Source organism: Macaca fascicularis, chromosome 20 (genome assembly GCF_037993035.2).
Source record: "Macaca fascicularis isolate 582-1 chromosome 20, T2T-MFA8v1.1".
NCBI lineage: Eukaryota > Metazoa > Chordata > Mammalia > Primates > Cercopithecidae > Macaca > Macaca fascicularis.
Genome location: NC_088394.1, coordinates 28,895,041 through 28,916,877, shown reverse-complemented (window position 1 = coordinate 28,916,877; position 21,837 = coordinate 28,895,041). Strand labels below are relative to the sequence as shown.

At 48.8% G+C, this 21,837-nt stretch overlaps 2 protein-coding genes across 8 annotated transcripts in view; both read right to left on the bottom strand.

Moving 5' to 3' along the window:
* Nucleotides 1–3,608: 3,608 nt before the first annotated feature.
* On the bottom strand, nt 3,609–7,341 carry TMEM265 (transmembrane protein 265). Its single transcript, XM_015442226.2, has 3 exons — nt 7,287–7,341; nt 6,083–6,253; nt 3,609–4,105 (listed from the first exon to the last, which is right to left on the bottom strand). The coding sequence occupies exons 2-3, from the start codon at nt 6,248–6,250 to the stop codon at nt 3,944–3,946; spliced, it is 330 nt and encodes a 109-aa protein (XP_015297712.1). The 5' UTR covers nt 6,251–6,253; nt 7,287–7,341; the 3' UTR covers nt 3,609–3,943.
* A 521-nt stretch (nt 7,342–7,862) lies between these two features.
* SRCAP (Snf2 related CREBBP activator protein) overlaps nt 7,863–21,837 on the bottom strand; it is a 45,287-nt gene continuing 31,312 nt past the window's right edge. For 6 of the 7 annotated variants that reach the window (XM_045381540.2, XM_005591675.4, XM_005591674.5 and 3 more), the window contains 9 exons: nt 19,083–19,348; nt 18,744–18,946; nt 14,536–14,705; nt 14,188–14,384; nt 13,978–14,092; nt 13,353–13,472; nt 11,606–11,800; nt 11,372–11,455; nt 7,863–10,950 (listed from right to left, as the gene is read on the bottom strand). In XM_045381540.2, the coding sequence (XP_045237475.2) occupies nt 8,272–10,950; nt 11,372–11,455; nt 11,606–11,800; nt 13,353–13,472; nt 13,978–14,092; nt 14,188–14,384; nt 14,536–14,705; nt 18,744–18,946; nt 19,083–19,348 (4,029 nt within the window). In that variant the 3' untranslated portion in view covers nt 7,863–8,271. Of the gene's footprint in view, nt 10,951–11,371; nt 11,456–11,605; nt 11,801–13,352; nt 13,473–13,977; nt 14,093–14,187; nt 14,385–14,535; nt 14,706–18,743; nt 18,947–19,082; nt 19,349–21,837 lie in introns of those variants that run through there. The other variant, XR_012428804.1, reaches the window with a different exon arrangement.

Below are 21,837 nucleotides of genomic sequence, written 5' to 3'. Positions count from 1 at the left end.
TTGCCACCAGTCGCTTCTGCCAGGAGCGACTCAGTGCATAGCTCAGACCTGGCATTCACTAACAAATTTTTATGACCATCTGAGACCTAGGGACTAGACTGAGACAATGAAACACACACACACCCCTACCTTGTGGAGGTTATGTTCCAGCAAAGAGGAAAAGAATGAACTTATCTTCCAACAGCTATCTTAGAAATGACACTTTGGGATTACAATTATATGAGGGAAGAAAAATGAATTCAGGTAACTTTTTATGGAGTACTTTGACTCTGTATCATCAATCTAAAGGCAAAATTGCAAAGAAATCTTGAACTTTACTTAGATTTGTTGTTTGGTAATATAATGGAATGATTATTCTGAAGCTGAGTAATCAACATATTGACGTGACTGGAAGCCAAGGTTCTTACTGTGGGAATCTGGAATCTGGAAGGAGAAAGTGGAGAAAGAACCCTATGATTGACTAGAATTTTTTAAACGATTTTAAAAATATTTAAAATAGATAACATTAATTATTTACTGGCTCTTAACTCTGCTTTCAGAATGCCCCAAGCAGTAACATCACAGTAGAACGCCTAGTGTCTAGATGCTGATTTCTCAACAACAGTCCCCAATAAAAGGAACCAAGGCTGTTCAGGAGAAATGGCCAATTTCTAGGCTTCAGCAGGGAAAGTACAAGGTGAGTCTGGAGCGATTGGTGCTAGAAATTACTAAAGAGGGGGGCTTATCACAAGGACACAGGAACCAGATTGAAGAGGTTTCCGTTAAGTCAGTATCGGGGATAAAAATAATGAGGAGTATGAGGGAGCTTGCTGATGTGCTGCAAATGTTATATTCCTATAGGTGGTGAGTGACTGACTACACAGGTTTATTTATGTTAAAACATTCATCGGCTGGGCACGGTAGCTCACCCCTGTAATCCCAGCACTTTGGGAGGCCGAGGTGGGCGGATCACGAGGTCAGGAGTTCAAGACCAGCCTGACCAACATGGTGAAATCCCATTTCTACTAAAAATACAAAAATTAGCCAGGCGTGATGGCACGTGCCTGTAATCCTAGCTACTCAGGAGGCTGAGGCAGGAGAATCACTTGAACCCGGGAGGCAGAGGTTGCAGTGAGCCGAGATCGCACCAGCCTGGGTGACAGAGCGAGACTCCATCTCAAAAAAAAAAAAAAAAAAAATTGAACACTTAAGATCTGTGTGTTGGGCTAGGCACAGTGGCTCACGCCTGTAATCTCAGCACTTTGGGAGGCCGAGGCGCGTGGATCACGAGGTCAAGAGATCTGACCAACATGGTGAAATCCCGTCTCTACTAAAAATATGAAAATTAGCAGGGCGTGGTGGCTTAAAACCTGGATGACAGATTGATGGGTGAAGCAAACCAGCATGGCACACATATACTTATGTAGCAAACCTGCACGTTCTGCTTGTATCCCAGAACTTAAAAGAAAGAAAAAAAAAAACGAACAGGCCGGGTGCGGTGGCTCACACCTGTAATCCCAGCACTTTGGGAGGCCAAGGCGGGTGGATCACAAGGTCAGGAGATCAAGACCATCCTGGCTAACACGGTGAAACCCAGTCTTTACTAAAAATAGAAAAAATTAGCCAGGCGTGGTGGTAGGTGCTTGTAGTCCCAGCTACTCGGGAGGCTGAGGCAGGAGAATGGCATGAACCCAGGAGGCAGAGCTTGCAGTGAGCCGAGATCGCACCACTGCACTTCAGCCTGGGCAACAGAGCGAGACTCCATCTCCAAAAAAAAAAGAACAAAAAACAAAACAACATTCTAAAATGTGTTACCCTTTTTTCCTGATTTAGAAATTTCAGAGTGAACCCAATCAAATCTTATCTGTAGAGCAGTAGTTCTCAAACTATGTGCACTAGAATCAATTGGGAAACTGTGAAATCCTAATGCCCAAGTTGTACCTCACACCAATTAAGTCAGAATATAGTCTGGGCAAAGCCCAGGCCTAACTACTTTTTAAGGCTCCCAGGTGTTCCATTGTGAAGCTATGTTGAGAACACTGCCCTGTATATGGCTTCTACCCACTGTTGTAATTCTAACTTCTGAGACCACCAATCAATTCTCTTCCTTCTTCCTGGAGCACGTGGGAACACTGAGGACAGCCATCATGTGCCTCTCTTTCCCCTCTAGTCTCTCTTCAGTGTGCAACATCTCCAATTCCTTTAGGCGCTCTTCTGGACTCTGAATTATGGTAAGGTGCTTGCCAGGACACGTGCACTCCAAAAGGCATGACTCATAATAACCCCAAACTGCAAATATCCCAAAGTCCACCAACAGAAAATGGACAAATTGTGATACATTTGTATGACTGAATACTGCACAGCAATGAAAACTACACCTATGCCAAATATTGACAAATTTCACAATAACATTGTGAAATATGAAAAGAATACATGATTCCATTTATATAAAGTTCAAATGCAGACAAAATTAAACGACACTGCTAGAAGTCAGAATGGTGGTTACCTGTGGGAAGAAAGGAAGTAGCAGTGATCGGGAGGAGTATAAAGGAGGCTTTGAAGTGTTGACAATGTTCCAATTTCTTTCCTGAATGTGGTTATTCATGTTTGCTTTGTGTTAATGAACTGTATACATACTTGTTTGGGGTATTTTCCTATATGTATGATATACTTCATAATTTAAAAAAAAATTTAAAATATGAGGTCCAAGATAAAAGATATGAAAATCCATTTTAATCATTCAAATCTCCATGTACAGGATGGTTGTTGCTGTTACCCAACTCTTTCACTCCTCTCTCAGCTCTGGAATCAAAATTGTTTGGGTTCAGTCTCAGCTCTACCATTTAGTAGCTGAGGACCTTGTGCAAATCTGTCTTATTTCCTCAAATATAAAATGAGAACACTGTCATTTTAGAACACTTCCTCCAGTTTTCACTCAGATAGTTGGTACCTATCATATGTGACATATTCATACGATGGATATGATAGTATAGATACCTACTGAGTGACTGAAAACTGGAGGAAGTTAAGAAATATAAAGTGCTGGCCGGGCGCGGTGGCTCAAGCCTGTAATCCCAGTACTTTGGGAGGCCGAGGCGGGTGGATCACGAAGTCAGGAGATCGAGACCATCCTGGCTAACATGGTGAAACCCCGTCTCTACTAAAAATACAAAAAAAAAACTAGCCGGGCGTGGTGGCGGGCGCCTGTAGTCCCAGCTACTCGGAGGCTGAGGCAGGAGAATGGCGTAAACCCGGAAGGCGGAGCTTGCAGTGAGCCGAGATCGCGCCACTGCACTCCAGCCTGGGTGACACAGCGAGACTCCGTCTCAAAAAAAAAAAAAAAAAAAAAAAAGAAATATAAAGTGCTTAGAACACAGCCCAGAATATAGTAAGTCATAAATAGTAGCAGCTGCTACTACTCTTGGCCTCAGAGTCTCTGTGGACGTACAAGGGAGAAGCTGGGGTCTTTCCAAGAAGGAAAACTTCCAGAAGAAGAAAATAAAAATTGTTTCCTACTCTTGAAGCTCCTGGATGAGGTGGATGCTGGCTTCTGCTATCAGTCAGATGTTCAGGCTGGCTCTCACCAAGGGCCCAAAGTAAAGCAGGGGGAGAACAATTAGACAGGAGTATTTCACCACTAAAAAAGGCTTTTATTACAAAATGAATTCTAATAAAACCAGGCCTGGTCTTCAACCCCTCCCGCTGGGTAGAGGCCTAGGGTGGGCTTGGGTGGGGGAGATAGGGATGGGAGGCCCTGAAAGAACAGAGCGGGCTGCCCTCCTCTCATCAGTCTCAGCTGCTGCCCTCCTTTTATAAAGGGCTAGAAGAGCTCTTCCGAAGCCCCTTGAGAGTCCCCATCCTTCCAACCAGGATCCTTCCAACCACTGCTGTCACAGGACCTTAGCAATGCCGCATTGCAGGATCCAGGAGGTCTCAGCTGGCTCTCAGCAGAGGCCATCCAGGGTCACTCAGCCTGAGCGATGGCGTAGGAGAGCAACCACAGCAGCAGGGGACCCAGAGTGAGGAGAGCAAGCCAGACAGCAAAGCTGGCCAGGATGAATTTCCGGGCCCGGGCCCCCCAGCGCACTGCCTCCTCGGACCGGCCTGCTTTATGCCGCTCTTCTGCCTGTGGGGGCAGGTTCTTGGTTAGGTTCTCCCGCTACTTCTGCCCCAAGGTGTCCATTTCCCCACTTCACTCCCCCTTCCCTGTCACAGATGAAAATCTCACATCCAAACCCTCTACCTCCTTTCCAGTTTCTGATTCTAAACTCTCATCTGCAAAATAAAGTACCCATCTCTACGCCCTGCCTACTTCTCAGAGTGGCCACAGTTAGCTCACAAGATCGCATATGGTAAAGTACTTTCCAATTCTTTTATTCCCCATTCTTTCCAACCATCCAAGATTGATTCAGAATTTGTAACTATTGGCAAGAAATAGTGAGCCTGGAGTATTTCATTCATGCCCAAACACCACCTCATTCTCATAGCCTGATGGGTATCTTTTCCATCTTTTTTTTTTTTTTTTCTTGAGACAGTTTCACTCCTGTCGCCCAGGCTGGAGTGCAATAGTGTGATCTCACTGCAACCTCTGCCTCCCAGATTCAAGCAATTCTCCTGTCTCAGCCTCCTGAGTAGCTGGGATTACAGGCGCGTGCCACCACACCCAGCTAATTTTGTATTTTTAGTAGAGATGGGGTTTCACCATGTTGGTCAGGTTGGTCTCGAACTCGTGACCTCAAGTGTTCTGCCCACCTCGGCCTCCCAAAGTGCTGGGATTACAGGTGTGAGCCACCGTGCCCAGTCTCTTTGTCATCATTAAGGGCCCTTTTTAGGATTTTGCCCTAATGGAACCCAGGAGTTCTTTTTTTTTTTTTTTTTTTTTTTTTGAGACGGAGTCTCGCTCTGTCACCCAGGCTGGAGTGCAGTGGCCGGATCTCAGCTCACTGCAAGCTCCGCCTCCCGGGAACCCAGGAGTTCTTACAGTAAGTTTCTGACTGTTAAAATATGTCTAGGGTTGAGAAAATTCCAGCATGAAGTTTAACTTAGCCTGTGTAGCCTTTCCTAAAGGACATGTGCTGTTTCTTTTTCTTTTTTTTTTTTTTGAGACGGAGTCTGTCACCAGGCTGGAGTGCAGTGGCATGACCTCGGCTCACTGCAACCTCCGACTCCCTGGTTCAAGCAATTCTCCTGCCTCAGCCTCCAGAGTAGCTGGGATTACAGGCACGCACCATCACGCCCAGCTAATTTTTGTATTTTTAGTAGAGACGGGGTTTCACCATGTTGGACTGGATGGTCTCAATCTCCTGACCTCGTGATGTGCCCACCTCGGCCTCCCAAAGTGCTGGGATTACAGGCCTAAGTCACCGCGCCCGGCGGACATATGCTGTTTCTAATAGGCTTTTTGAAATGGTGAAGCCCTCTCAAAAACCCAGTAGTGTCTTTCAGACTCCTAGAGATTGTGCTTATCACCGTTCAGCAGCCTCTAGCCTTGCCCCCTCCAAGTCACCCTCGATGTAGGCCTTGAGAGTGGATCTTTCTAAAACTCAAATCTAACCACGTCACTTTCCCCTGCAGGAACCACTCAATGCCCCCCCAGTACTTCCCAGATAAAGTCAAAACTCTTAAGCACAGAACTGGAGGCCCTTGGAAATCTGGGTCCTCTAGCTTCATCTCTCACTATTCCTCACTGGTCCAGTCGTGCCCCACAGGCCTTTGTACACACTGCTTCCTTTATCTGGAATGCCCTTCCACCCTTACTCACTCACGCTTTAAGGTTAATTCCCGTCACCTCTCCTAGGATGCCTTTCCAGTTACCTACTCTACCACATACACATATATCATTATATACATAGATCCTCCCTGGCTCCCAGACTGTCCTGTGCTTCCTGTATTATGGTACTGATGAACTGCATTCTATTAATTATCCTTTTTCACTGTCATCTCTTTCATTAGACTATGGGTCCTCTGATGGCAAGGAACCCTGTCTTACTCTTATTTCTGGCACTAGGCCCAGAGCACTGATAGGTATTCAGTGACTAATCAATGCAGATAGATCAGATACATGAAACCATTGCCTTATACCCACCCCCTTGTCACTCCTCACCTTGATGGCAAACACCAGAGCCACGACTCCCAGGCAAGAGCAGCCACAGATAATGCTAGTAGCTGCCAAGCAGCGGAGGCGGAGCCAGCAGCAGCGGATGGGGGATGGAGGATGAGCAGCTTCCGTGTTGCCCATCAAGATCTCCACTGCCTTCTCCTCGTCCTCCATCACCTGTGGGCGATAGTCAAGGTACTTGTGAGCCCAACAACTGAGCCCTTGGCCTTGCTTGCTCAGACTCCACCCCTCGGAGCACTCTGTTCTCATGGCATAGCCTGGCACTCAGGAATGCTGCCTTACTGGGGAATTCCTCTAGTGACTCACAGAGCAGAAGAGGAAATGTGATGTGTGGCTGGAATCCTTTTACCTGAGTTTGAGGTTCTGAGTCTTTGAAAGCAAGCCAATGTAGACAAGGTATTATCTGTATTATTTAGTGTTACAACAAGTGTGAAGAGGCCAAATGACAGGTGCACACCAAGAAGCAGGAGAAATACAAACTCTTGAAAGCTGCTATGAATCTGTTATTTTAATCTGTATTTCAAAGGACCCTACAATTCCCCCAGATTCCCAAGAGGCTGCCCCCTGAGTACTATAGATGTCAGAGAGCAGAACCCTAGGTACTGCACCCCACTTCAAGCAAAGCAGCCATTTTATATGAAAACAGTTATGGGAATGGAGAAAGGTAAGGAAAATATACCCGAGTAAGCCCTTTTTTACCGCTGAAACCAAACACCAAAAAGACCTTACTTCCCTAAGTCAGGTCTTCCTCTGCTATGCTGCCTCCCTGCCACCTCCTCTCTCTATTTTAACCCAGGCCACACAACACAATCAGACTAGTACACTGAGTCCAAATGACCTCATTATCACACAGAAACCTGCATAATGATGCCCTACTTAATTATTTCTCGTCTCCCTACTTCTCAGGTCCTCTAGGCCCTGGCATCAAACCACCTTTCTACCCTTATCTCCAACCATTCTCCTACAACCCACACAAAATGAAACCACAATGGCTCCCTGAACCCAAGGAACAAAGGATAGGAAAGGTGAAAGGGGTGAGACAAGCACAGAGCAAAGAATGATGTGTGCCAAGAAGCTGCAGGGAAGTAGATACAAATAAATAACTCGGATGAGGTAAACAGAGTCAACAGGAAGACACAAGGAGGGCCCAGGGAGTGAACAGAGAATATAAAATGAACAGGGCTCTTACCTGGCTATAGGCTTTGAGGGACTCTGAGTTTCGGCTCCTGCCTCAGCTTTGGTTTGGCTTGGGTGGTGATGGAGCTGACTCAGGGCTCCAAGCCAAGCCCAGGGGTGGGGTTGAGTGGCCAGCCACCACCTGAAGAGCTCAGGGAGCTGGGAAGGGGTGTGGCTGACTCAAACCAGTTTGGCTAGATGAAGAGCAGGGGAGGGCCCAAGGGATGGACCAACTGGAGCTAGGACGCCTGCCCTCTGGAAAAAGGAGTGAAAGGAAGCACCTGAGCAAGAGGGATAAAAGGGAAAGGTCTGAGGCATCAAAGAGCTCTGAGGAACGTCTAGGAACCGAGGGAAAAGAGAGGAGGAAAAGGATGTCTGTGACTTCAAACTGACTAGGGAAAGGCACCCTACCACATCAAATTCACCAATCTTCCCTTTTCTTGGGTAGGTTTCTACTTGGAATATACAGTCCTAGGCTAGAGATCAGGTGCTAGGATCTTTGCAAGAGCAAGAGGGAAGAGAAAAACGATGCCCAAGTTCCCACCCAACCCTCCACCAGACCAGAAAATCAGAAGCCTCCTTACGCGGATGCTCGTACAGAAACTAAGTTTATTATTTTTTCTTCTTAAAAAAAAAAAAAAAGAAAAAAAGAAAAAAAGAAAAAAACCTCATTGTAGAGAAGCCCCTCCCCTTTCCCCTAAGGGTGGGGGGCTGTGAAAGACAGCTGGGGAATCAAGTACAAGGGGGTGGGGACAGAGACTATCTTGCCACCCTTAACACTGCCCAGCCACGTGGCGTGAAGGGGAGGGGGACTGTGATGATCCCCATTTCCATGACAACCAGTTGCCTACCCCCTACTTTGGTGGGAAGAAGGGAGAAGGCCCCTATGTCTCCCTGGAGGCTTTCCCCCTCAAGACTTCAAGTAGTGGTTAACAGAGTCAGGCCTGGTCATGGAGGGAGCGGCCACGGTGGAAAGCCTAGGTGGAGGGGCAGCCCACTCACGTCTTGGCCTTGCGGCCTCTGTAACTAACAGTAGGGCCAGCCAGGGAGGGAGGGGCACTGCTGCGCAAGATGCGCTGGTCCCCTTGGTTGGTGGTCCCAACAAGCCGGCGGGGACCAGGACGTCGGCGTGGGGTCCCATCCCCTTCCTCCTCCTCACCTGAGGCTTCAGCCTCAGACTCCTCTACCGAACCCTCAGGCCCCAGGGGACTTGGGGGCTGTAGGCGGCCCCGCTTTGCCAGCCCAGGACCCCCACCAACTGGGGCCCCTGCTCGTTTGCGAGGCACCTTCTCAGTCTCTAGTGGGGGGACTAGAGACCCTGGACGCAGCCGGGTCGAGCGCAGTTTTGGGGCTAATGAGACCACAGGAGGTGTCATTTCCAACCCCCCTGGCCCGCTATCTGCTAAGTCCAGGTCATCCTGAATTACAGCCACCACCATGGACCCTCCACTCTTCCGTCCTCGCATTCCTTCTGCTTCAAGCCGAAGGCGGGCCAGGCGGGTGAGGGGGCGGCTTCCATCCTCATCAGAGGAACTACCCTCACTCTCCCCTTGGCCCTGCGGTTGTCGTCGCCTCCCCAATCCACAGCTCTCGAGGACAGAAGTGCTGTCACGGTCCAACACAGGGAGCTGGCTGGGCCGAGGTGATGGAGGATTCTTGGGAGGTCGGCCCCTCTTCCGTTTGGGTGGGGACGTTGAAATGGTGACAGTGGTGACAGTGTTGGCAACAGTAGCAGTGGGACAAGCTAGCAGTGGTGGGAGAGGGGTTAGGGGTGATGGGTGTGGGGGTGGCTGTGTCCGACTTTCGGAGTTGCCATCCCCTGGAGAGGAAATGGTCCCAGGGATGGGCAAATCTCGTGCCTTAGGGGGTCGCCCTCGCCTTCTTTTCTCCACAGGTGACAGGATAGGATTGGGTCTGTGAAGTGGCTGGGGTCCAAGAGGCTGGGGCCCAGGAACAAACTGTGGTTCCAGGACAGGCTCTGCAACGATTAGGGTCTCAGGCCGAGGGACTGGGTCAGCCCCATTGGTTTTTCCCTTCAAGGTGGATGAGGGTGCCTCATCCACACCTCTCCCAGCATCTGCTGGAGACCTGTTCTTCTTGGGGGGCCTCCCCCTCCGACGTTTCACAGCAGGTGGGGTGATGGCAAGCAGCGCTCCGTCTCCATTCTCTGGGGTGCCACCACCAGTCACCCCCAGCTCAATGTGACGGCGAGCAATGAAGGGCTGCTGGGGTGGAGTGGGCAGTGAGGATGAAGGAGCAGCTTCACAAGGCCCACCAATGGGAGGGGAGGATTCTGGCCCTGACATGCTGCGGACAGACGGGCTTCCTGGGCTGGCGCTAGTCTCAGAGACCCCAGGCACTAGGGTGCTGGCAGCTCCCCGCTGCTGCCGCCGCCGCCGCACCAGTTCCTTTTCCTCTACCACAGTTACTAGCCGTCCTGGCAGCTTTCGAAGCACTTTGGGGCCTGGTGGTTGTCCTGGCCGACCAGTCCCTTGACCCCTAATTTCCACATCAGCACTGGTGCGACGCCGAGGAGGTCGGGCAGGTGAAGGACCCTCAGGTGAGGAAGTGGCTGAAGATGAGGTGGATGGAGCTGCAACCTCAGGTGTAACAAGTTCCTGTGGCTTCTCTGGGCTGGAGGTTGGGGTCTGGGCCTCTGCCAGCTCTTCCGAGGTCCTGTCAGCTTCCAGTGGCTCCTGAAGTGGCTCATCAGATGCTGCTGAGGGTGGGAGCTCCAGGCCATTGCTCTCACTCACACACAGGGGCAACTCCTCACCTTCAGGCAGCACTGTAAGGGTGGTGCCCTCAGCAGAATCTGGTGCCTCCTGTTCTTGACCGTTAGGGACACTGCCAGCCTCCAAGGTCGGGCTGGGTGCAGAAGGGGTGAGAGAAAGGTTCTTCTCTGACACAGGCAGGATCTCCACAGCAACTGGCAACAGATCTTTAGGGGGCACAAGAGTAAGTGAGGAGGTTTCTGAACTGGCCACAGAAGCCAGCTCCAGGGACTCTGGAGATGCCAATGCCTGGGCACACAGTTCTGCCTCAGGCCTCAAACCCAAGGGGAGGTTGGTGACTGGGGGAGAAATGGGCACAGAAGGTGGACCAAGCAAGAGAGGAGAGGAAGGAGTTAAAAGACAGGTTTGGGCTGGAGGCGGTGTATGAGCTGGTGGAGGGGTACAGGCGGGAGGAGGGGTGCAGGCAGGAGAACAAGGAGGAATCTGTGGAGGGGGGGGAGAAGGCAATATATGGACAGGGAGAATGGTTATTGGATTTGGGGTTGAAATGGGTACTGGGGCAGAGACTGGGACAGGAACAAGGGCAGGAATTGCAGCTGGAGCTGAAGCTGGAGTGGGTCGAGGCCTAGGTGCTGGCCTGGAAACTCTCTCCCTGGCAGGACTGCAGCGGGGCGGTGTGGTGGTGCTGCGAGTTTGATGGGCGGATATGACAGGAGTGTGGTTTGCCCCTTGAGTCTCAGCCCGGGCTCCACGAAGACGCTCACTGACACGAGTCCCTGGCCTCTCAGGGGCCTTGGCCTTTTTACTGCGCCGGTGGGTGCCTCCACCAGTCCCACAGGAACTCTCATCCCCAGCCCCCGGCCCCTCCTCCTCCTCTTGGGGTAGGCGGAACACCTCCTCCTTGGCTTGGTCCAGGTCTTTGCGGGCAGCTTCCACTTGCTCCTACAACAACAGGGTCCACAAGTGGTCAGGAGGAGGCAAGCAGAGTAGAGAGTGAGTAGAAATTAGCAGCTTCCAGGCCAGGCGCAGTGGCTCATGCCTGTAATTCCAGCACTTGGGGAGGCTGAGGCCAGCGGATCACCTGAGGTCAGGAGTTCAAGACCAGCCTGGCCAACATGGTGAAACCCCGTTTGTACTAAAAATACAAAAACTAGCCAGGTGTGGTGGCACACGCCTGTAATCCCAGCTTCTCGGGAGGCTGAGGCAGGAGAACTGCTTGAACCCGGGAGGCAAAGATTGCAGTGACCCGAGATTGTACCAATACACTCCAGACTGGGCGACAGAGTGAAACTTTGTCTCAAAAAAACAAAGAAAAAGAAATTAGCAGCTTCCAACTGCCAGCCCCATCCCTGGAAATACTCACTTCTGCCTGTTTGAGCTCCTCTCGGCTCACCTCCTCCAGTGAGGCCTCCAGGAATTTCATGGCATAACGCTCAATGGGGGTCAGCTGCAAGGAGAAGCAGTGATGATAAACGTAGGAACCTGGTACCCAGGGACCCACCACCCTTATTTATTCCCAGCAGGGAAGACAGAAGGAGGGTCACAAGCCCAGGGGAAGCAGTAAAGTCAAGAACTAGTGGGTCCAACACTGACTGACCTGTTCTACGAGGGCAGCAATTTCCTGCTCGGCCCGGGACATCTCCTCATCCTCAGCCCCAGGCCGGCCAGCCTCCTCTCCCTCACAAGCAGGAAACCCATCGTTCTCATTAAATTCTGCAAGCTCAGCCACCTGTTCAGCCTTGGCCTGGGTGGCTGCACGGATATCCTCTTCATCTTCTGCCCGACACAATGCCTACCAGGGTGTATAAAACGAAACAAAAACATGAGACTACAAGTACTTTACATCATGTGATTTGATTCAGGCAAGACCAGGCATACACCAAACTAGGTTTGCAATAGAACTCAACAACCTCCTAGGCCTCCAGAGTTACCACAACTCAGTGGTCCACAAAGGATGGAACGGATTTTACCAGGACACCCACTAGGGAAAAATGAGTATTTTAGAGATTGCTCGCTCTACCTCCCTTCCTTTAAAGCCAGCCTCAGCTCTCAAAAAACAAAAAAACAAACAAACAAAAAAGCCATCACAGAAAGATGTGAATAGAAATGCACAATTCACCTGGGCACGGTGGCTCACTCCTGTAATTCCAGTACTTTGGGAGGCATGAGGTCAGGAGTTCAAGACCAGCCTGACCAACGTGGTGAAACCTCATCTCTATTAAAAATACAAAAATCTGCTGGGTGTGGTGGCACGTGCCTGTAATCCCAGCTACACAGGAGGCTGAGGCAGGAGAATCGCTTGAACCCGGGAGGTGGAGGTTGTAGTGAGCCGAGATCGTGTCACTGCACTCCAGCCTGGGCGAAAGAGCGAGACTCCATCTCCAAAAAAAGTAATATAATGTCAAAAACTGCAATTATTTTTGCATCAACCTAAATACTTAAGTGGAAATGCTAATGAAAAGGAAATAATTTTGAGGATTAAATGGTGAGGTGGATATGCTTTGTACTTAATGCTTTTTTTTTTTTTTGAGACGGAGTCTCGCTCTGTCGCCCAGGCTGGAGTGCAGTGGCGCGATCTCGGCTCACTGCAAGCTCCGCCTCCTGGGTTCCGCCATTCTCCTGCCTCAGCCTCCCGAGTAGCTGGGACTACAGGCGCCCGCCACCTCGCCCGGCTAATTTTTTTTGTTTTTGTATTTTTTTAGTAGAGACGGGGTTTCACCGTGTTAGCCAGGATGGTCTCGATCTCCCGACCTCATGATCCACCCGTCTTGGCCTCCCAAAGTGCTGGGATTACAGGCTTGAGCCACCGCGCCCGGCCGTACTTAATGCTTTGTACTTAATGTGAAACGCTGTTTCAAACACTTATACATAATTAAATCACATTTGGAAAGGTTTTTAAAAGATTTATTCCTTGGCCCTCTCTCAAAATCTATCATAATTTTGGGGTGCTGGGTCTGAGCATTTGTGTGTTTTCAAAGCTTTCCAGTTGGGAGCCTCAGCCTCCCAAAGTGCTGGGATTACAGGTGTGAGCCACCCTCCATGCCCTGCCCACATTACTTTTAATAGGAAGTGAGGTTCAAAAGAGTGAGGATTGTAACTTGTCTTAACACTAAAGAAGCATTACTGAAATTCATACCTAAAACTAAGGACTCCAAAATCCTGTCTTTTTTCCTACTAAATCATGTGAACCAATAAGCAATGTACTTACAACTATCAAACGCTGACTGTAATCTGGGAAGCAGAAAAAACATCTCTTTCCCCTGGACAAGTTCAACAGACTAACAAAGGACAAGATATGCTGTAAGAATTAGCTCAACTTTAGGAACTGCCCACTCTTTTTTCACCTGCTCCAGAATATGAGTCTGCTTGCTGGCCACAGTCTCTTCTTCCTCTTCAGGGGCAGAGGGCACAGATGAGCTAGAAGGTTCCTCCAGGGGCATATCAAACAGCTCTCGGATGGTCTGCTATCGGATAGAACAGAGGGAAGTGTCAGAATCAACAGAATGCTAGTCTTAGGTCTAAGCTGTAAGGCTCTAAGTTGTAAGGCTGATGGTTCTTGGAACTATCAGGGGTGCCACTGGCTGAAGACACAGGTCTGTGAAGGCCAAAGCAGTCCTTTTTGTTTTTTCTTTTTTGAGACACTTTTGCTCTCGTCACCCAGGCTAAAGTGCAATGGCGCCATCTCAGCTCACTGCAACCTCCGCCTCTCAGGTTCAAGTGATTCTCCTGCCTCAGCCTTTCAAGCAGCTAGGATTGCAGGCACCCACCATCACGCCTGGCTAATTTTTGTATTTTTAGTAGAGACGGGGTTTCATCATGTTGGCCAGCCTGGTCTCGAACTCCTGGCCTCAAGTGATCCGCCTGCCTCAGCCTCCCAAAGTGCAAAGCAGTCTTTTTTAATAAACAGGAGGAATTCCTAAAGGCACAGCAGTTTTCTCCTGCATAGGCTAAAAGATCTTACTTAAGTACCTGTTTAAAATAGGCTGTGGTGAAGTTGCCTCCCTCAATGGCCATGTCTCCCAACATTCTCTTCTGATTTGCCTTTTTTAGGATGTTCTCCTCCACTGTCCGTTCACTGATAAGCCTAGGGGGTGATGAAGGCCATGTGTAAGCAGCCAAATATATCCAGGAAACCCCATCAGTAAAGGGGAAGTAAGGTGAGGGAAGACTAGGCAATACCTATATATGTGAACATCCCGGGTCTGGCCAATTCGGTGACAGCGGTCCTGGGCCTGAGCATCCATGGTGGGATTCCAGTCGCTGTCATAAAAAACAACAGTGTCTGCTCCTGTCAGGTTCACGCCCACACCCCCACTCCGAGTTGAAAGGATGAAGCAGAATATGCGTTTGTCTGCATTGAACCGTTCCATCAAGGCCTAGAAGGAAAGGGAAAAAAAGATGATACTGGGAGACTTATCCCCCGAAACAGGTCTAAGGCTTAGTGGCACCCCCTCTGGAAGCCCAAATCCTGGGAAAAGAAGAGAGAAGCAGAGGTGAGCCTCTAAGGGCTGCAGAAACCTGGGTTACCTGTCTCTGTTCAACTCTAGTAGACCCATCCAGGCGCAGGTAGAGATGGCCATGGTAGGTGAGAAACTGCTCCAATACATCCAGCATTCGGGTCATCTGGGTGAAGATGAGCACTCGGTGGCCCTCTGCCTTAAGCTGCCGCAACAGCACTGCCAACGTCTGCAATTTTCCTGAAGAGATATTAAGGGATACAGGGAGCTAGCTACAAGCTGCAATGGGTAGAATGCTTAGCAATGTAAGGCTGGGGTTAAAAGGTAATCAATGCTTTAGGCCAAAGTTTCAATTAGCCTAGCGGATCAAAAATGTTTAATTACAGCGGGACATGGTGGCTTACGCTTGTAATCCCTGCACTCTGAGAAGCCGAGGCAGGTGGATCACTTTAAGTCGGGAGTTCGAGACCAGCCTGGCCAACATGAGACCCTGTCTCTACTAAAAATACAAAAATTAGCTAGGCATGGTGGCAGGCGCCTGTAATCCCAGCTACTCAGGAGGCTGAGGCATGAGAACTCAGGCTTGGACCCAGGAGGCAGAGGTTGCAGTGAGCTGAGATCCCACCACTGCACTTCAGCCTGGGCAACAAAGTGAGACCCTGTCACAAAAAATACATATCTATATTTAACGCCATATAAGTTCTTCCTTTAAGGGCTTCACCTCTTCGGTCTGCTCCGGCCTAGAATCTAATTTCTTTGAGTCTAACTAAAAGAGTAGGGGAATACACAACATCGAGGGAAGAACAGAATCCTCAACGCTTTATGAGCAAGGGATTCTTAAGTATTACAACAGTCATACCACCTGAAATCCAGAACAGATTCACAGGATAGATGTCAATAAATCCATTGTCACAGCTTACAGACAGGGATTTAAGGTCACAGTCAGAACCATAAAGGCTCTTAGAAGGTTATCTAGTTCAACCTTCCATCAAACGCAGAAACAACTTCAACATTTCTGGTAACTCAGTTTGAACTTTTTTTTTTTTTTTCAGATGGAGTTTTGTTCTCGTTGCCCAGGCTGGAGTGCAATGGTGCGATCTCAGCTCACGGCAATCTGCGCCTCCTGGATTCAAGCGATTATCCTGCCTCAGCCTCCCGAGTAGGGGGGATTACAGGCATGTGCCACCACGCCTGGGTAATTTTGTATTTTTAGTACAGACAGGGTTTCCCCATGTTGGTCAGGCTGGTCTCGAACTCCCGACCTCAGGTGATCCTCCCGCCTCAGCCTCCCAAAGTGCTGGGATTATAGGCCTGAGCCACCATGCCCAGCCTGAACACTTACTTTATTATTTCATTTTTTGAGACAAGGTCTGGCTCTATCACCCAGGCAGGAGTGCAGTGGTGCGATCTCGGCTCACTAAACCTCTGCCTCCCGGGCTCAAGCCATCCTCCTGCCTCAGCCTTCCAAGTAGCTTGAACTACAGGCACGTGCCACCATCCTGGCTAATTTTTGTATTTTTTTGTAGAGACAGGGTTTTGCCATATTGCCCAGGTTGGTCTCCAACTCGTGAGCTCAAGTGATCTGCCCACCTTGGCCGCTCAAAGTGCTGGGATTATAGACATGAGCCACCGGACCCAGCCTTATTTTATTTTTGAGACAGGGTCTCACCCTGTCGCCCAGGCTAGAGTGCAGTGACATGATCACAGCTGACTGCAGCCTTGACCTCCCAGGCTCCTGCAATCCAGCCACCTGAGTAGCTGGGACTATAGGTGTGCACCATTACATCCAACTAATTTTTCAATTTTTGAGGAGAAAGGGTTTCGCCACGTTGCCTGGGCTGGTCTTTACTTGCCTCAATTGATCTGCCCACCTCAGCCTACCCAAGTGCTGGGATTACAAGTATGAGCCATCACACCCGGCCTTGAACACTTTTAACCAAGACTTTCAGTTTATCTATTCTGAATAGTTTCAATTATAACAAAAACACTTTTTTTACCAAAACATTTATTGAACACATATTAATAAAAATTTTGATTTTCTTCTATTCTAGAAAATTTAAGAAATCTTGAAACATGTTACTATAGAAATGTCTGTGCAGGGTTGTGGAAGAAACAAGTCACTTACCCAACAGCCATTCTTGGGTAACAGAACCTGATTAACACTGGACAGCTGGCAGAAGTTCCTTGCTCCCAGGTGAAGGAGGCCCCAACCCAACCCCAGAAAATAAATAAGTTGTAAATAAGCCAGAGGCCTTTTTTGCTATTCCCCTTTGTCAGTGATTGCTCTAGGTATGGGCATATAGCTCAGTTTGAGCCAATGAGTTATGAAGCAAAGTCAGCTTGGAGGTCTTTTTTTTTTTGAGACAGAGTCTTGCTCTGTCGCCCAGGCTGGAGTACAGTGGTGCGATCTCGGCTCACTGCAAGCTCCGCCTCCCGGGTTCACGCCATTCTCCCGCCTCAGCCTCCCGAGTAGCTGGGACTACAGACGCCCGCCACTACACCCGGCTAATTTTTTGTATTTTTAGTGGAGACGGGGTTTCACCATTCATAGGATGGTCTCAATCTCCTAACCTCGTGATCCGCCCGCCTTAGCCTCCCAAAGTGCTGGGATGACAGGCATTGAGCCACCGCGCCCGGCCAGCTTGGAGGTCTTTTGTTCCCAGAAAACTTTCTCAGACTGTTTTGTCTCAACCCCTTGTTTCTTGTTTAGAGGACTGGTGTATACCCTGGAGTTATGGCAGCCATCCTAACATGAAGAAACAAAAGCATGAGACTAAAAAGATAAAAGCTAAAGATGGTACAGCAGGGTAGAAAGATAAGGTCCTGGTCCCTTAAGGCTGGGTGTGGTGGCTCATGCCTATAATCCCAGCCCTTTGGAAGGCCAAGGCAAGGGGATCACGAGGTCAGGAGTTCGAGACCAGCCTGGCCAACATGGTGAAACCCTGTCTCTACTAAAAATACAAAAAACTCACCCAGGCGTGGTGGTGGGCACCTGTAATCCCATCTACTCGGGAGGCTGAGGCAGGAGAATAGCTTGAAACAGAGCAAAACTCTGTTTCAAAAAAAAAAAAAAAAAAAAGGGCCGGGCGCAGTGGCTCACACCTGTAATCCCAGCACTTTGGGAAGCCAAGGCCGGCGGATCACGGTGTCAGGAGATCAAGACCAGCCTGACCAACATGGTGAAACCTCGTCTCTACTAAAAATACAAAAATTAGCTGGGCGTGGTGGTGCACGCCTGTAATCCCAGCTACTCAGGAGGCTGAAGCGGGAGAATCACTGGAATCTGGGAGGTGGAGGTTGCGGTGAGCCGAGATCGAGCCACAGCACTCCAGTCTGGGTGACAGAGCGAGACTCCATCTCAAAAAAAAAAAAAAAAAAAAGAACGAACGAAGCAAAGGTCCTAGTCCCTGAAAATATCGTTAAGCTACTGAAACAACTACACACCACTATTCTCAGACTGGCTCATTAAGTAAACAATAAATGCTCTTGTGGTTTAAGCGACTGTTAGTTGGTTTTCTGTTACCGCCAAATAATTTTAGCCAACACAAAAAGGTCATTGTCTTTTCCAAGACCAAAATTTACTGTTCACTTCCTGTGCAGTCTTGTACCACCAGACATCTTTTTCCATACACCTAAATGAAAACTCTATGCTGCACTGTCTTACTTCCTATTGTATCCCAAATGATCAGTAAAATGTAACAGATGTTCACAAAATGATCACTGAATGAATGAGTTAGCAGCACATTTTCAACTGTCATGAAAGTCAAATTCATAGCTGGCATGGTGGCTCATGCCTGTGATTCCAGCACTTTGGAGGCTGAGGCGGGAGGATCACTTGAGATCAGGAGTTCGAGATCAGCCTGGCCATCACGGCGAAATACAAAATTTACTAAAATCTACTAAAAATACAAAAATTAGCCAGGCATGGTGGCACATGTCTGTAATCACAGCTATTCTGGAGGCTGAGGTGGGACAATCGCTTGAACCTAGGAGGCTGCAGTGAGCTGAGACTGCACCACTGCACTCCAGCCTGGGCAACTGAGTGAGACTTTATCTCAAAATAAAAGAAAGAAAAAAGAGAAAATCAAATTTATGAATGTCAAGAATCTAACATGAGGCTTACATTTCTCTATCTTGCCCATAAGCATAACCTAAAAAACCATCTAAACCTTTACAGAAATAGCGAGAGACCTTAAGCGCAGCATCCCTCTGATGTAACAGTCTTACTAGTAAGAAAGGAAGAGAAGCCAAGGGTCCCACATTAGCCAACAAACTCACCGCAATCATACTGGATGAGTCTCAAGTCGGGGAACTGGGTGCGCATGTTACACACAATACGGTGCAATGGACGAGCCCGGGGCCAGAGCTCAGAGGCCAATTGCTCCTGGAAGGCTGCCTGACGTGGGGCCAGCCAAGGAGGTGGGTGGCAGGCATGCAGGGAAGGGGGAGGTGCCTCCACAGGAGGCATGACAAAGATGAACCTGTGGAAGGAAGGCAGGCAGTGTAAAAGATGGCACTCTGAAATGCCCCAGAAGTTAACACCTTCACCAGCCCTAAGCACTACATCCACTCTGAGGCCCCAAGACCCACTCCCCATTAGCACTTAGCCCTGCCAACCTCTCAATGATTTCTGACAGCTGGTCTAGTCGCTGCTGGGGAAACAGTACAGCCCGGTGGGCAGCCTCGGTATAAGTCCAAAAGGTGGGGTGGCTGGGGCCAGGAGAACGAGGGCCGATGGGGCTGGCAACAGGTTGGGGTAGGGTACAGAAATCCAGGACTTCAGTCCCATACACAGGTGCCAGGGCCCCATGAGCCTCACTAAGTTGGAAAATCCATTCCAGGCGTTCAGACCGCTGCCGCTTCCGCTTTTCCTCCAGGGAGTCCTGGAGGTGAGAGAGAAACAGAGAAAGTAATCAGGGCCCTCAGAGTCCACATCAAAACCTGACTGTTCTTCCCAGATAGAAATATACAGAAACCATGAGATCCAAAAATACACTATGCTTTTTGTAGTATTCCAAGTTATCAATGAGAACTATTCTTTTCACAATATTAAGTAACTTCTCTGTAAGAGAAAACTGATCTTTCTTTGCATGCTACCAAAGCAGCATGACTGAATATTCAAAATTAAGATCTATAATTCCAACAAGTTTACAGAATGGACAATTTATGGGTATTTTCCTATGTAACACTCAACTCCAGGACTACAGCCTTCTTCAAATCACTGACCAGGATACAGAGAGGCCAATCAAATCCAGACGAGGTTTTTGCCAAAGGCCAGACTGGAATGGGGTGGAATGGGAACAGCTAACCAGACATCCAGGTCTCGTCACTCTGAGACAGAAAATGGGCAACCTGGCAGTAAGGAGACCAGGATGACTTTGACCCAATCCTTTCCCATCTTTGTGCTTCCAGTTTCACAGTTTGTAAAACTTCTTTGTATCACTTATTTTGCTTGTAGTTACACATTTGTATGATTATTTGACTAACATCTGTCCACTACACGGTAGGCCCCATATAACATGAATTATGCCTTGCTCACCATAATCACCCAGTAACTAGCACAATTAAGCTTCCAATACATCTATCTGTTAACAAAATGAATAAATGAGAGAGACTAGACCCCAGGAGATAGTTGTGAAAAGAGGAGTGTTCCAAATCTCCTTCCTGATACCAAGTATCACCTCTTGGTTTGAAGTGCTCTAAGTGATGGAAAAAAAAGTGTCCTAGCAGAGGGAAAAACCAATAGACTCAAAGAGCTAGTTCCTTTTGAGGCAAGCTCTCAACAGCAACAAAAAGAAAATCTGGCCAGGAGCAGTGGCTCAAGCCTATAATCCCAGCACTTTGGGAGGCCTACGCGGATGGCTTGAGCCTCCTGTTCAGGAACAGTTTGGGCAACATGGCAAAACCCCATCTCTACAAAAAAATACAAACAAGGGCCAGGCGCGATGGCTCACACCTGTAATCCCAGCACTTTGGGAGGCCGAGGTGGGCGGATCATGAGGTCAAAAGAACGAGACTATCCTGTCCAACATGATGAAACCCCGTCTCTACTAAAAATACAAAAAAAATTAGCTGGGTGTAGTGGTGCGAGCCTGTAGTCCCAGCTACTCAGGAGGCTGAGGCAGGAGAATCGCTTGAACCTGGGAGGTGGAGGGTGCAGTGAGCCAAGATCGCACACTGGACTCCAGCCTGGTGACAGAGTGAGTCTCCGTCTCAAAAAAAGAAACAAGTAGCCTGGCATGGTGGCACGAATCTGCAGTCCCAGCTACTTGGAGGGCTGAGATGGAAGGTTCACTTAAGCCCAGGAGGCTGCAATGAGCAGAGATTGTGCCACTGCACTCTAGCCTGGGTGACAAAGTGAGACACTGCCTCAAAAAAAAAGACTATTTGTAAACCATACATCTGAAAAAGGATCTGTAACCAGAATATATAAAGAACTCTTACAACTCAATAATAAAAAGACAACCCATTTTAAAAGGGCAGAGGATCTGAACAGATAGTTCTTCAAAGATACACAAATGGCCAACATAGTATTTCAACCACATGAAATAAAGCTCAACATCAGCCAACAGGGAAATTCAAATCAAAATCACAATGAACTACTACTTCACACCCAGCAGGATGGCTATAATCAAAATAAGTGTTGATGTGCCTCAGCCTTTGGGAGGCTGAGGCAGGCAGATCGCTTGAAGTCAGGAGTTCAAGACCAGCATGGCAAACATGGTAAACCCCATCTCTACTAAAAATACAAAAAAATCTGGCCAGGCACAGTGGCTTACGTCTATAATCCCAGCACTTTGGGAGGCCAAGGCGGGCAGATCACCGGAGGTCAGGAGTTCGAGACCAGTCTGGCCAACATGGTGAAACCCTCTCTCTACTAAAAATACAAAAACTAGCCAGGCATGGTGATGCCATGCCTGTAGTCCCAGCTACTTGGGAGGCTGATGCAGGAGAATCGTTTGAGCCTGGGAGACGGAGGTTGCAGAGAGCTGAGGTGGTGCCACTTTACTCCAGCCTGGGCAACAGAGCAAGACTGTCTCAAAAATAAAATATCGAGTGCCGGGCGCGGTGGCTCAAGCCTGTAATCCCAGCACTTTGGGAGGCCGAGACGGGCGGATCACGAGGTCAGGAGATCAAGACCATCCTGGCTAACACGGTGAAACCCCGTCTCTACTAAAAAATACAAAAAAAAAAACCTAGCCGGGCGAGGTGGCAGGCGCCTGTAGTCCCAGCTACTCGGGAGGCTGAGGCAGGAGAATGGTGTAAACTCAGGCGGCGGAGCTTGCAGTGAGCTGAGATCCGGCCACTGCACTCCAGCTTGGGCGACAGAGCGAGACTCCGTCTCAAAAAAAAAAAAAAAAAAAAAAAATCG